This window comes from Microtus oregoni, unplaced genomic scaffold (genome assembly GCF_018167655.1).
Source record: "Microtus oregoni isolate MIOR12 unplaced genomic scaffold, Mior012 000061F_ref0000440, whole genome shotgun sequence".
NCBI lineage: Eukaryota > Metazoa > Chordata > Mammalia > Rodentia > Cricetidae > Microtus > Microtus oregoni.
In genome coordinates this window covers 5,058,852-5,075,554 of record NW_024543871.1, presented here as the reverse complement: position 1 = coordinate 5,075,554, position 16,703 = coordinate 5,058,852, and the positions used below count along the sequence as shown (strand labels likewise).

The 16,703-nt window shown below is 35.7% G+C and overlaps 1 protein-coding gene across 1 annotated transcript in view; it reads left to right on the top strand.

The window, feature by feature from the left end:
- Positions 1-16,703, top strand: part of Tenm1 (teneurin transmembrane protein 1) — a 577,348-nt gene that overhangs the window by 480,041 nt on the left and 80,604 nt on the right. Inside the window, 2 exon segments of the mRNA XM_041639938.1 lie at positions 7,131-7,151; positions 12,319-12,551. Of these exon segments, the coding sequence (XP_041495872.1) occupies positions 7,131-7,151; positions 12,319-12,551 (254 nt within the window).

Here is a 16,703-nt window from a genome sequence, read left to right as displayed (position 1 = left end):
ACTGAGCAATTCGTTCAACACATGGGCTGTCAGGTAGTGAAAAGACCTGGTGTTACTGAACCTGTTAACCCTGTAAAAGCCCACATATGTAATACTTACATGGCTTCCTCATCAAAGGAAGAGCACTAAAATCTATTTTAAAAAAAAAAAAGATACTAAGAGAAAGAAGCCCTGCTCAATTCAATACTTTCCTTTGTAATTTGAGTGTAAATTTACCTATGGTGGAACAATTGTCTTTCATTGATGAAATTCACAGTTAAGGATTCTCAACAATTCACAAATTTACATTTTAGTACAAAGTACCCTGTGGCCTTCAACAGAAAATCATTTTAAGTATAAATTAAAATAACATGACCTCAAATTATAAAGTTGATTCTACTGGTACAAAATATGCTTCATTTCTGCTCATTTAGTGTACAGTCCAAAGTCTGTGATCTTCCGTCACTCCTATATCTTCAAGTACACATCTTCAAGTACAGAGGCATGCACGTATGTGAAGTCACACACTCAGGCCTTCATACTTAGCCTATCACTTTAATGGGCTTCTCTGAGATATGAGCCTTCAGAGTTTCTTACCAGTTTTTGTCTGACTCAGATTTTTCTGAGAATCTATTTCAAGTTAAGGTCTCTCTCCATAGAAAGAATTCAGCACCAAAATTTTCCCATGTTTTTCCCTCCTTTAGCCTCCATGCTACCAGCAGCCTGCCAGCAACCATTTATGCAATGAAGCAATGTCATAGAGTCATGGTTAATAGCTCTTTTAAATTAAATTCAAAGAAACAGATTTTTGTGATCTTCTCAATTCTAAGACTCCTCTGATTGGCCATCATAGAAACAGGATCGTTAAATATACAATATGAAAAAACTCCCTATGTTTGACTATAACCAAACACTTAAAAAATTTATATCGATCATTAACATATATATATATATATACATATATATAATTCTTTGTATATTATTGAAAGATTTATATATTTTCTATAACTTTCCCAGATATAAACTTTCTGGGAAGAAATAAGTTTATTTAATAAGGTCTATATATCTTTAGAACCAAAATACTTATTGAATTCTACTGTGTTTAAATAGAAAGTTTACATTGTGCAGTTTTTTGTTGTTGTTAAGATCAATTAATTCAGTTATTGTGCCTTATTAAGTAATTTATTTTCTTGAAAATACAGGTCTGATATTGTCATCTTGTTTGTTATATTCAAAATTGAGTGAAGCAACAATGTTGTAAATGAGTTATTACAGAAAAGGTCAAAGAACCCTCCTAAATTTTAACTCTTTGATTACACATTATATATTGTACTCTGTCCTCTACCTCCTTTTCTGTAATATTGAATCCAACCTTATACTTCAAACATACACTTATATGTCTTATGCAGAGATTCACATATGGACCACTCTTGGCTCAGTGTTTGATGACATTCTGTGAAGGCATAAAATTTGTCCCAAGTAGAAGACATCCTGTATTTCCCACTTTCCATCATTTTATTCCATATTTGACAGCATGGAGCAATTTCAGATTCTACTTAGACATTCAAAGACTGGTAGTCTTTCAACCTTACCCCAGTCAATCCAAACCATCTACATCTGAGATTTCTTTCCTTTGATCTCAATAACACTTTATTTAATTGGTTGCCAGTCATCCTCATCCCTGACCTGACCATTCCTTATTGGCTAAACAAAACCAGAAGAGAAAAATCAATGATATTGTTGTTGTTGTTGTTGTTGTTGTTGTTGTCACACATTTGCCAAGAGAAACATTATTTCTTGTTATTTAAGTCTATAGTACCCCTTCCCAGTTTCCTGTAGCTTTTGTCTACAAGTACGGTTCTTATTGCTTTCTTCCAGGAAGAGTCTCAAGTAGGATGATAATAAAGAAGTGAAGTTTATAAGCTTTTGTACTACAAACGTTTCAAAACTCCATTTTCTGAAGACCTTTAAAGATATACTCATTTCTAAGACAGTTTGAGTCTTGATTTCCCTGTGGGTTTGCTTGTGAGGTTAAGATGTACACATACATAAGTACATATATGTACATAAAAATATATGTGCATATTTTAGTAGTATAAAAGTGATATCAGAGACTTGTGAGTTTAATGTTTATTAGAAGAATCCATGAAGATACTGTGTGCAGTACATGCCTGACACTTTGTAATTTATAATTTGTCTGATTGTTTTTAGGAGCCAGAAAGTTAAATATCTCTCAAAATCTTGCTGCATCTTTAGATTTATTTATGAAAGAGAGAGAAGAAAGAAAAAAGAATTTTTTCTTTAAGATTAACTTAAACCTTCCCTTATGAAAGGTCTCTCTATTAATAACAAATTCTAGCATCTGAAGAATCACAGAAGTGATTTCCATCTTATTTTGGAAAGATGTTCACAAGTATGAAAACAGCTATCAGATTTCTGAGCTCCCCTTCTTCAGCTCCAATATGTTCAAGTTCAGCTAGATCTCATCGATTATGACTGCTTCTTTTCTCATTTGATCTTGGTTAGCCTTGGGTCACTTTTTGGTTTTTTAAAACTAATAAGGATAATTATATAAGTAAAGATAGAAGACACCCTACCAAGTACTTCGTATGAATTCAAATATGTAATATGCCCTTGCTCACATCTCCTCTTCTAATTTTACAATTCTATTAGAAAACCCATTAAGCATTACTAGAAGTGATTTATTCTTTATTTAAAAAAAACCATGCTTCTATTTTTTTCAAAATTCAGTTATTCTCAAGATATTTATTTTGTCCTTCCCTTAAAAAATGAAAGAGAAAAGAAAATAAGAGGCTAGAAAATATATCTTGGTACCTTGAGCAATTTGGGCTCAACAAATGTCAACGTGACATAAAAATTTCTCTCGAGATTTTACCATTTCTTTTCCAGTGATTGGTTAATATTTCTTTCATTACTTATAGGACTTGACTCCTGTCATTGGTTGGAAATGGAGGAACCTTGGTATAGCATAGCATCTATTTAGGAATAGTTAACGTGCCAAGGGGTGTTCTGACTTACAGAAAGTCTTAAAGAGGATCAAAAAGAAACTTAGCTTTGAAGAATTGTATGAATATCTGAGAAATTGCCACAAACCATCATTTTGTTCAAAGAACTAGAACTGCAAATATTAGAAAAACAGCCTGTAGATAAATAGATGGCTATGCCCCACCTGAGTTGCCACTCTGGTATTAGCAGTGGCTTTGTAAAACACAAGACAAATTTTGACAATAGTCAGGGAAAGAGCCAGAGCATGGGAGTTGGAAGCTCTAAGAAGTTAGTCACATACAGGACAGCAACAGGATTTCCAAGAGGAGTCCCGGAGAGAGCCCATCATCAGTGGTGTAGCAGAAGTCAGAGGCCTCAGGCCAGACCAATGACTCAAGGCAATGAACACTTGCAAGATGTGTGGACTAAAGGGTGAACTACAGCGTCCATGATGAGATGCTTCTACTTTTTGTTTGTTTGTTTATTATATTTGGCATTTGATTTTCTTTTAAATTCGGTTTTGTTTTAGGGAGGATTTTGCAAGGGCAGAGGATTCATGAGGGGAATAGGGAGATGAGTGGGATCAGAATACATGATGGGAACACCACAAAGAATCAATAGAAATTAAATAAATAAATTAAAAGAAGTCTGTCACAAACAAGTGTGAATTCAAAACCATCAAGAGAAGAACACAAAAAGATGAACAAGGAAAGAAGTCTATTATTTCTGGCCGGGGTAAGGAAAGAAACTGAGAACAAAGTAAAGACTGCATGGAGCGTTGCAGCCGTCACTTAGCAAGACACCCACTCTCCCCTGACACTAGTATGAACAGCTACTCTAAGGTTGCATGGTCCCTGTTTCCTATCTTTAGCCACACAAAAAGATCTTCAAAACAACAACAACAACAAAAATAAAGAAGACAGCCATAAAAGTACAAATACAATATGAGTATATTTATGTGAAAGTACAGAATAGGCAAATCCAGACAGACAAAATCCAGACTTTTGGTTGCCTGGGACAAAGTAGAGGAGGAGGAATAAATGGAAAAATGATAATTATCAAATAGGTAGAGAATTTCTTCTTGAGTTGGTTAATCATAAGGGTTGCATATCTGGATGCATTTGAAGTTGCTGAAATGTACATTTTACAAAGGTAAATTATGGCATAAAAATCACCTCTCAATACTTTCCTTTTAAATGACCCTTTTTTATCGACTTTGTCCTAGAAAAAAATTCAAGGGTTACTTCACAGATCCTCTCATTAGGAATACCTCTGGCTCTCAAAGGAGTTGTTAGTCCACTCTTTTCTCCTCTTAACTCATAACAAGCTTCGAGAGTGTCAGTTAGCAGGTAGTAATGCCCACAGATAGGCCTCTGCACTTGTGAAGAGTTCACACATTGGCAGCTCAGTATGTTGTCAGTTGATAGCTAGACAGCAGGTTCACTTTGGTGGTAGTTCAATCCTAAATCCTTAACTAAAAGTAATTCTAAGACAGAACAAGGTCACACACTAGAAATAAATTCCATCATTTTCACTTCCTCCCTCTGAGATGTTAATGAGAGAAGCTGCTCTGCATACGATGGGACATCTTCCAAATTTACAATGACATTATTGGCAGGATCAGAAGCAACTGCGAGAGAATCAAACCATCTCCCTCCCTGCTCCATGCCATCACCTAAGAATTTGAAAAGACTTTGTAGACACGCAAATGGGTCTTGCTGTAGCATACAAAACGTTGTGGATGAAATTATATTTTAATGAGATTCATCTAGTGTTTTCACAACTAGAGTCCTTTAGAAGAATTGACTTTGCTCCAGCAATTAGAGCCCACTCAGCTCCAACAACCATCTTATAGGGACCACAAAAACAATGTCTAAGAGACAAAGAAAAAGGCAAAAAGCCTGAGGCCAGGTTTCTAATCAGAGCTCTGCTTCCTTACTGGTTGACCTTTGTGGCAACTCACAGAATACCTACCCTTTTGAGATGGGCCAAAGAAACAGACGAGCCAGTGGAGTATGACCTGTGGCCAGGCGAGTACCTTGGAAAGATGAGTTTTCAAGAGAGTTGAATCCATTTTAGCAGAAAATTTCAAGTAAAATAATTCTGTATCTTTTTTTTTCCTGGACATTCAAAGAAAAAGAACATTTTCTGGTTTTTATAAAAAGGTTTATTATCTTCATGTCTTCAAAGTGACCTAAGGGCCAGATTTAAAAGGATTTTAAAATTAAAATGACTATATTTCACAGTTGATTATAGCCTTTTATTTCCAGGCAAAGTTGACCTAAAGTCAGGCCTGCACACAGATTGAGCCCCTCATATGAGAAATATCATACCACGTCACCCAGTGAAACATCCAAGGCAATACCTTGTGTCAAGAAGCTATTAAATGAAGTGCTTACAAAACGTTCTGCTTCTTGGAGGCTGACAATTGTTTTGCCCACGCCAGTCGCTCTTTGGAACAAAGATGGCTGGAAGACATAAGGCTTTAATAGTTGATGGTTATGGTGTTTTATTGAAGCTCTTTTGATGCAGCAGTTTCAATGCTAAGGACATTCTATTGTGGTCTAAGTGAAAGTCCTCAATTTTTAAATTCTTTGAAGATTTCATACATTAATACAATTTATTTCAGGCATATTAATCTACAGTTACTTCCTTACAACTTCCACTAGTACCCACAAACTGGTCTCCCTCCTAGCTTAATGTTCCCTTTTGTTGTTATTGTTAATAATTCCTGAGTCCAATTAGTGCTCTTCATATGTATATACGTATGTACATATATATATGGCCATCCACTTGTATATAGGCAACTCATTAGGAACCATGTTCCCCAAGGATAATGACTCTTCCTCAACCAGCAACCATTAGCTGGAAATAGCGCTTCTACCAAAGGTTAGGTTTCAGGGGACCCTCTCCAATTTGTACTGGAAGTGTGTCTGACTGGATATGGTACAGGTCTTGTGCATGTAACCACAGGTGCTATGACTGATGTGTACAACAACCACATTATGTCAAAAGTCTGCATTTCACAGTTCTCCTCATCGTAAGCTCTGACATTCTTTGCCCATTCTTCTGTGATGTTCCTTAAGCCGTGGATGAGGGGAGGTTAATATAAAGGACACATCCATAAGCTGATCGCTAATAGTCACCTATTCTTGATACTTTGACCAGATATGAGTCTTTGCATTATCTACCACCCACTACAGAAAGAGGCTTCTCTAACCAAAACTGACAGAAGAACATATAGAGAGAGAACAGTTTGATGAAGTGACCATTTAACACAACAACTGTAGCTTCCCCCTTAGGACCTATGATCGTGGGCCTTTGAGCAAGTTTACTTTATCAGGCATGACATCCTTCCTGTGGAACAAGTCTTGTATCCGATAAGAATGTGATCGGTTACCCCATAATTGTAATAGCACTATGACAGCAGTGGGTACATCCTGCCAGGCAGGTCAGTATTGTGGCATGCAGAGGAAAACTCCCATACTTTTAAGTTATGAGACCTTTTAGAAATGTTTTCAACAATGTGTGCACAGATGCCACCACCTTAGCTCTGAGGTAGATCCAAGAACTGTCTTAGAGTTGAGTTTTTTAGTGTGTGTCAAATATGTGTCTTGAGAGATGTGGTGGTTTTACATTGCTGTAGTCAGGAATATCAAACTAAAATTTAGAATGCTCCTTCACAGCAGCTGCTATTTCAGTCGCAAGCCTAATGGTTCTTAAATTTTAACTCTACATCAGAATCGTCAGCTGAATTTATTAAAAATAAAATCCCCAATCACTACTTCTCCATGTCAGAATTCTGGTTTAGTAGGAAAAGGGAGAGCTCCCAGAAACTGTACATGCACTGGAATTCAATGGTCCCAATGCACAAGGCCAGGAAGAAGCTTTATTTATTGTCTTAGAACTGTACCTACCCACCAAAGCAAGACATGTAACCACCTTGATGGCATCTTATAAGGAGACTAAGGAAGAAGTGAGTCAACTTTGGCTTCCCACTGACTAGATGATCCCAGTGCAGTCTCTCTAATTGCCACAAGCTGAGTCAGGAATTGATGTGTCTGCTGAGATTTCTCTTGTTGAATGATACTGATGACTCTCTATTTGTTTTCACTTGCTACTCATGGATACCTTGTGCACCATAGAAACAGAGATACCAGACATAGGTAAGCAAATAACACAGCTGCCTAATGACCCTCTTTCCTAAGAAACCACCCTCGAATATGTACAAATAGGGAATGTTTGCTTCTTAACTAAGGTTAAAGAAATAGTATAAAAGTAAAGTTGGAAATGATGTGCCGGTAAGTATCTTCCAAAAAAGAAGATCAGCATATTCAGGAGGAATTTAAGAAAGGAAAAGAATACTCAGAAAAGAAAATAAGATAAATGAGAGTGACAGATCAGTATGCCATGAGAAATTAAGGCCAAAAGTCTCATTATGTTTCCCTAAGGTGATACCACATATGAGCCCATAAGTTCAAATCAGTTTAATGTCTTTATGTTGCAAGTATTTTTTCTCACAAGACTCAAAAGTATAGTTGTCAATTATATCAAGAGACAATGGCCATAATGACCTTTTTAAAGAGAGAGTTGCTTTTTGTATTTGGTAACTATCTTTAATAACACCGTTTTCCTTTCATATAACTAAGTGTGTTCTATTTCCTCTCACCAAAGGAATTAACTGAAAAGCTCCAAACTGACCATTTACTGACAATGGCAGATAGCATTGAAATTAGTGCTGAGGATTTCTACTCGTTGTTGCACTGCATGTTGTCATAACTACTCAAACTTTCTGAAATTTCAAAGGGGAATATGGAATTCTTTCATTCCCAAGTGCCAGTTGTCTTCAAAATAGCACAAGTAGGGTTTGGAATATGGATTGTAGTTGGGAAATGCCTCTTCCCAAATGCTATTGAAAAAAATCAGCCTTGCAACTTTGGCATAACTGATTGTTTAAGCATATTCACTTGGTTTCCAATTTGCTTACTATTGCATGTTAATAATTATAAGTGTTAATTTTCCATTTAAAAAAATCTATGTGATTTTAAGTGATGTGAATGAAGTGATCACTGGTAACTTGAAGATCAATGGCTTGAGTATAAAACTAGCTAGAAGATGACAGAGTAGGTCTAACACCTAAATTACAAAAGAAATCCTCTGTCAAAATGATATGAATTTAGTCATGTTGGGGTGAAGCAAATAGAAAGGTAGTTGCAGCAAGTTTACATGTTTTCAGAAAGCAAAAAGAAATCATTGTCAATGGAGCTGAAATGTACTTGGGAAATGGTAGGAAATTACATATCAATACAAGGTATTTTTCTGTCAAGAAAATAACAACATTAACCAAATTTTATTTTGATATGTTGGGCTGCTCCCTTTTCTCAAAACCAGTACACAAATTTGAAGAAGAGCCTTGATGAAGAAAATACATCAAGTTACTCAGGAAAATGTGAGAACACGGGTTGTCTTTTCCACTTGCACATCAAGAGTGTTCTGTTGGCATTTCGCATATACAGTCACATGGGATCCAATCTAATCTTAGTAAGGGCACAAAACTGTGAGTGACCTTGGGCAAGCCCCTTATGGTACTGGGTTTCCCCAGCTGAAATTTGAGGTGAATACTAATTCTAACTTAGCTTACAGGCACATCGGAGATATTCAATAATGAATGAATGTAATGCATTACAAACTACTTTTGTGCGAATAACATTTCTCTTGGAAAAATAGCCCATGGTCCCTACCTAAACAAAGCATGATTAATCTGGCACAGTTGAAACTGCACAAATTGGATACCAAAGTATTAAAGTTATATCCAGGAAAGGTTGCAACCCATCCTTTACTCTAGGAAAATCTAAGTATGTTGGAGAGATATTATTCTGAAAGTTAAAAAAAAAAAACGAACTAAAGACATAAAAAGTTTTATTCACCACCTATTTGAGAAATCTTTGCTGTAGAGATGCTTTAGGGGTAGAGCTGCCAAATCATTTTGGAATCTGGTGGTGCCCTTTACAATTTACATATAGCAAGCACCTCTTATGGCGGTTCCAGGGTTGAAAAAGTACCTGAAATCTACTGAGTTCTGTTACTCAAAGAAGGTAAGTAGAAAAAAAAATTCAACTATTCCAACTGAATCTGATTTTCTTCCAGTACAACTGAATTTCAAGTTATCATTTGCCAAGTTTATAATTATTAACATACATAAATATGCTTAGAGGGCAATTGCAATTAAGAGAATGTCAATCCTTAAAAGATCTCTTTCTTCTGACGAGACTCTCCCCTCCACTTTCTTTGGCTAAGTACCCAAAGCCTGAACTCTTTTTCATGCCTTATTTTATGCCATACACTCCAGTTCTTGTTCAGAACTTACTGAATACTGACCTTTTCAGGTGCTATTGGACATCAAGGGCAGAGAGATGGATATGGTCTTTGTATGCAGACAGGTCACAATGTATTTAGGAAGAAAGTTACCTGCAAAGATAATACTTAGAACCATCAATCCAGTCTTGCTTTTTAATACCATTACTAAACAATAGGAACCATTGTTTTTCAAGAAAGGCTGGTTCTGGTATAATGGAAGGAAGGATTTAAGATGAGTATAGAACATTCTTGCAGTGCCAGATGTAATTAAGTCTTGACATTATCATCATTATAACCATAATAATAATAAACATTTATGGATGCACGTAAAAGGTGCATATAATCCAAGAGAAAGAGGTCTTAGTGGTAGCAACTAGGACAACATAAAATAGCATTGGATTTCATTTGCTGCAAGCATAAAATAAATGTCTGTGGAGCCCATACTGATATTTTAAAAAACTCATACCTTTCTTAAATAAACGGAAAACATAAATCACACATCCAAAATTATAATTTATGTGATGATCTACTCTCAAGGGTGTGGGATGTAATTCCTGATAGCTTAAGTCTCCTCTGTGGATAATTATGTCCCTCCAAAAAAGACAATAAGGAATGCTTTTTACAGTAAGGAAAAATGGCTCTCCCAGGAGGTTGAGATCAAGCTGGTCAGTGATAAATTTTGTTGATTGTTTATAATGTAGGTGGGATTTGGTGAAAATTAAACTTTTCCATCAAAACTCTACAATTCCTATCTGAGAAGTGTATTAAACAAATTCCTGTAAAGGGATTTCCTGTAGAATAACTGACAAATGGTCTTACAACTGGTAAGGTCATCAAAACCAAGGAAAGTCCAAGAAAATGTCATGGACCAGAAAAGCCTAAAAAGACATGATGACTAAATGTAATTTGCTGTCTTGGAATGGGAAAATTATCTTAGATTAATAATAATAATAATAATAATAATAATAATAATAATAATAAACAAACTAAGGGAATCAAATAAAACATAGACTTCAATTAGTAATTGAAAAACACTAATACATTACGATAGATATTCCTACATCACAAATCCCTCTTCTCTGATCATTTCTCTCCCTTTTCACATTTTCTATACTAATATCTTACTTATGAGAGTCATACCTTGTTTACTCATTGGTCTACTTGACTAAGCTGTAAGTTTGATGAAGAAAATGGTTGTATCTTATACACAAGTTGGCCTTTATCCAATAGCACAGTTCCTGAGCACATTTCAGGTGTTTAGAAGATGTATTTTAATGAATTAATAAACAAGCACACAACATAGAAATGGCACCGTGAATGCTCCGGTAAGAGAGGATGTGTGCTTGAACTATCAGAGATAAAGGGAAATACTGAAGACGTTAGTAGGGGGAAAGAAACAAGAGCATGATGTCCCATAGACATGAGAAATGGTAGAAAGGAGTTAGAAAAGAATGATATCTTGCTTCTGGCACAGGGAGTAGGTACTAAGTAGAGTTCTCAGCACTAAACGTATTAGAAACAAACATGAAATGGTTGCCTTCCTGCTAATTCTCACAGTTCATTAGACTGGGGAACACTCATACTTAAACAAGTCATTTAATTGGTATGTATTCTTCCTAAGCATTATGCAAACAACCCAATGTAGAAATTTAGGGAAGGCTTCCTTCATGAGAAGCTGCCTGGGTAAAGACACTAAAAGCATGTGAAAATAGATGAGGTAGAAAGGGTTATTATACTACATCAAAATATTTTACAATATAACTATAGAAGTGGTCAGAATAATTATGAAAACACTATGAAAAACTGAATGCAACTTCAAAAACACCTTCTATGTGACATACAACAGAGGTGAATCTATGTACCCAACCATGTGACTATGTATGCTCGTTAATTTTTGCCAGCATGACACAAACTAGAGTCACTTGGGTGGAGGTAACCTCAACTAAGAAACTGCCTCCATCAAACTGGCCAATGGGCATATCAGTGGGGCATTGCTGTGATTGCTGATTGGTGTGGGTGGGCCCAGTCCGCTGCACACCAGTGCACTGTCACACCTGGGAAGGTCATCCTGAGTAGTATAAGAAGTCAAGCCTAGTAATCCATGGAGAGCGAGCCAGTAAGCACCATTCTTCCAAGGTCTTTGATTATGTTTCTGCTTCTAGTTTCCTGCCTTGAGTTCCCATTTTGGCTTCACTAAATGGTGGACTCTTACCTATAAGGGGTAATAAACCCATTCTTCCACATTTATGCTTATCTCATGGTATTTATCATGGCAACAGCAACAAAGGAAAAAAACTCGAATGTCATGATTATATATATGTCATATATATATATATATATATATATATATATCATAATTTAGAAATGTTAAATTTCACCAGTATCTGACAGAAGGGAAAGTGTGTAGAGAAGCATTGCTCACTTCAAAGAGGGAATTTGGAACTTTAATAATATTCTGTTAGACACATCCCTCCAAGATCAATAGTCCTCTAGTTTGAAACATGCCTTGTAATCAACAACAGGCACCTAGGAAGATGGCAGTGTCCCGAGGGGAGGCAGAAAGACCAAAAGACCAAGGAACAATTTGCTGAGAGATGGGTAAGAAGGTGAAAACAAGAATTGTGTTAAATTTGGTGAGTTCAAGGTGACCTTGACACAAGCAATCACCCAGCTGGTAACTGGATGACAGAATAGGAAAATCAGCTCCTGAGATATTTTTCTCTGTTTATTTCTACTCTTGAAAAACAGCATCAAAATGTCAGCATCGTTATAGATTAGCTGGATGATTTGGATTCACTCATACCTAGACCCATTATTAGAAAAACAAATACATGTCTAGACCCTTGGTACTTACACAGGAAGATACATCAACTCTTTAATCTATTAAAATATTTTTCCACTTGTGACAAAAACAGACTCCAAGGGTACATGTTAAACAAATTGCTTTTAATGACTTATTTTTTTCTTCTTCCATAGCACAAGCCCTGCACACAAGTACTATCTGGCTATGGATCCTATGTCTGAATCACTCTACCTATCAGACACAAATACTCGAAAAGTCTACAAACTGAAATCTCTTGTGGAAACAAAAGATCTGACTAAGAATTTTGAGGTGGTGGCCGGCACAGGTGATCAGTGTCTTCCTTTTGACCAGAGTCACTGCGGAGATGGTGGCAAAGCCTCAGAAGCATCATTGAACAGCCCTCGAGGTAAAATAAACAGAAATTCATTCCTCAATTGACCACAGATTTTGTTTGATATCACCAAATCTAAAAGCTATTGTCATACTGTGTCTATCTCAACATTCTTCCTGTCACAGACAGGTTTTCCAGAGTCTATCACAGAAGACTGGTACATCAAGGCAAAATTTTAGATGATATGCATTAGTTAGTATGATCATAATTGTTATCAAATGATTGATATGATTTTAGTGTAGTTAGCAAATAACTACTGCCCAGGGCCATTGAAGTGCCTCTCAAGATTTCTAACCTGTACTGGGTGCTGTTTTCTGGGAACTCCACACAATCCAGCACTTAAGGAGTTAACTGGTCTCAGTCTAGAGTCTCCACTCTCTTGTTTCTGCTCTGTGGCCTGCATTGGATCTAGGGAGGTCTATTGCCAACTTCCACCACTGTCAGAAATGCTGAATATCTCACAGCATCTCTATCTTTTGCTTAACAACCATTAATGAACCTTTCTTCCTTTAAAGAATCTAGATAATTTTTAAGCTATTTTTATTTTTCTCTTTACTTAAATCAACTCTGGGATAAAAGATTCCAATTATTTTGCTTTTAGTGGGAGTTTAGCCTTATTAAAAAAAAAAACAACTTCATTTCCCTATCTTGCAAGACCAATCTTTACCTCAATTGCCTGTAGTTTAATGAATATGTATGTGTCTCCCAATTAACTTTATAATTTCATAGTACTCAATCATATGTCCACCTTAGACTTCTAAATTTACAGATGCTCTGTCATCATGTATCATCTAGCTCATCTGCTAATTGTTCAGACATTCTTGGTTCTTTCTCCTACGTTTTTATGGGTTCATGTGTACATATTTATTTTAGTGAGTTTTACAAAGTATTCATTTCACTGGATTTCGCAAAGCCAGCATTGAGTATTAAACATAATACACCTTTGTTGCAGAAAATACACAGGGAAGAATGAGAATATTTTTAATTAAAATCAGCATACACTTAGCACATAAAGAAAATTACCATTAACATTATAGTAGTTATTTTTTTAGAATTTTTATGTGTAGCATATGTTTTATTTCTCTCAGAGTAGATTCATCATATATATTGTCATTCTTTAATGTATTATAAATACCTTTCCATGTCAATAAATACTGTGAGGCCAATGTATTTAATTTGATAGAAAGCCACTTACTATTTCAAATATTAAGAGATTATTCTATAGCCATATGACATTTGCCATACTGGAATTAAATTCCAACTACTATGATAGTTCAAAGTATTCAGGTTCATCAACTACCATTTCTCCATTAAAGCCCTTCTGGCCAACCCCAGCCCATTAAAGGTGAAATTCTTAAATAGTATCTATACTCTTAAATTAACACTAGGTTATGTTTTTGCCTTCTTTTTTTTCTCAGTTCCTTCATAAATAGAAAGATTTTTTTTTCTATAAAATGTTGCAAAGAGAAACTGCATCTAATATTTAATAAATTTACCCATTCCCTACCTACTCGGAACATGATGTAGAATCCATCAAATTTGTTTATTTTATAATTGATCAATTAAATAAGTCTTACTTATGCCAGGTATTCCCAAAGGGAATGTAAATCTCCCAAGTATTATAGTAAAGTGTTTCTTCTTCTCTGCACCAACTCCTATTGCATCCACACACTGGGCCCACAATAAATATTCAAGAAGTAAGTGAATAACTCAGGTGCAACATATAATCAGCTCATCTTTCAAGAAAATATATCAGATTGGGTCTTAAATTTTATATTGATTTAAAACTCTTGTGAGTATTATAAAGATTTCTGCATACGCAATAAGGAGGAATCAGGCTTGTATTATGCCTAAAATTGACATCCTCCTGAGTCTCTGCTAGTCTGAAAACTGCTCATCTCACCTACCCCATTCAGCCTGCCACATAGAGAATGACTATTTCTGCTTTTCCAAATAAAGCAGACTTGGTTTGCTGTAGTTTTCCTGCTTGGAAAGCAGCAATAAGAGCACTGATTAGCAGGATTTGCATGAACTCTTGAAGTATCAGTAATTAGAGCACCAAAAATTATACATCTATTAAAGCTAATATCAAACTTAGTTTTTCTTTTTGTCATATCTACTAGTTTGTGTTTATTCATATTGATTCACTCAACTTTCTTTACACATAGTCTAATACTTTCAAAGCAGCCCTGAGTACATCAGGCACAGACAGACATCTGATTGTCTGAACTTACCTGAACAACATTCACATACTGTTCTTGAAGCTGAGGTGTACAGTATTTGTCCAGACACAATGAGTAAACTGGAATACCTAAAGAAGTGAAAGTTATGGTATATACTATGTAGGTATGTACCACATCCTTTGACCACGAAAACAATGTTTGATATCACTCAGATTGTAGTGGAACATCACTACACACATCAGTCACTTTAAACATCCTGGTGAGAAACTCAAGGACCCAGCTGCAACTCCCATCTCCATACTGAACCTAGACATACTCAACTGTCAGTGACTCCGAAGTTTGAGTCTTACATGGAATGCTGCTATAGGGCAATTTCATAAACTTTTTAGAAGGGAAATTCATGCATGCAAGAAGTTATTAAATTACAGTGTGTAAATTGAGAAAAGAGTATGACTAATTGATAATTTCATCTTTGAAGTTTTCCTGCATACTCTTTGTCTCTCAAGAAAGTGTCATTTGTTTGTAGTTTTGCTATAAGATTATCTGTAATGTGCACCAGCTCCTTCTTGCCACTCTTTTGGAAGACAGCAACTGTTTAATGGACTGCTTTAAGGAGAGGCTTAAATTTTTCCCCTCACACTGAAGCTCATAAAGAAAAGCTGTAGATCAGTAGAAAATGGAAATGAATCTGGGATTACCATTTCTTGGTTAGGAAAGAAAACTTACTCTAAGACGGAAGTTCTCATCCCACATAGGTTAGCATATCAGCTATCATGCATATAAGATATTTACATTACAATTCATAACAGTAGCAAAATTACAGTTAGGAAGGAGTAATGAATTTATGATTGAAGGTCACCACAATCTGAAGACCTATATTAAAGTTTTGCAGCATTAGGAAAGTTGAGAGCCATTGCTCTCACACTTTAACAAGCAACATATTGCAATTTTATGCAGACATTCCAACATTCCTTAGCTACTCAAGGTTAAGGCTAGGAAATGTTGATCGGTAAAGCAGCTCATTAATTTTCTGAACCTCTTTTATAACCAAGTTGAAATATAATGCATTTTGAGATCCCTGTGCTAAAGTTGGAGTATATTATTAAATCCCATCAAAAGCCTACCAACCAAAGTTCAGGGATCAGAAGGTGTGTTGCATTTCACGTTGCTTTCTTCATTTGTTTGTGTTTGTGAGAAATGGCAGCCAATTGAGAATTGCAGGCTAGAGAGTCTAAATGTCCTTGATTTTTCCATATAATGGCCAGGTTTTCCTTGAATGGTTGTACAAGTCACTATCCCTTACCATGGTTCCCTTTCCCAGAACACTAAAATAAACAATAATGCCATTAACTATTTTTGAGCCAGCATGAATTTTAACACAAGATCACGAAATTTCTCATGTCTAAGTTGAAGAATTCAAAATGGTCTCATTTTGGATTCTAATGGAATACAGTAAAGATTGCTATAGCATTCAGGGAAACAACTGTGTGTTATTCCGTTTGTACAATGCTATGATTCCCATTGTACAAAAAGAAACTGAAACTCAGAGCAAGAGATTTGCCCAGGATCACATGGTATGCAGGTAACAACCCAGAACTCAAACCAAGTTAGCCTCATGTATAAAACATCTTCTATGAAGAAGCCTACAATAGAACTATACCATATTCCACATCTTTGGACTAAAATTCAGTATCTCTCTGGAGGATACAAATTTGGGGAAATGCTTTGTAATCTAGTGACTTGTATTTCACAGGAAAAAATATTTATAAGACAAGTAGTTTCCAGTTAAGTTTCATTTTCCTATTACAACACTTTCTCTGATTTTTAACTAATTATGTACTGATAGTGCACCATATAACATTCACATGGTTTGTAATTATTCAAATAAATCTCTGGGAAACCTTGTCACTTCTCTTGGAAAGATTCTGCAACTAGGAACTTCACCAAATTTTCCTTAAGGGACCAAGACAGGAAACCTTCATTT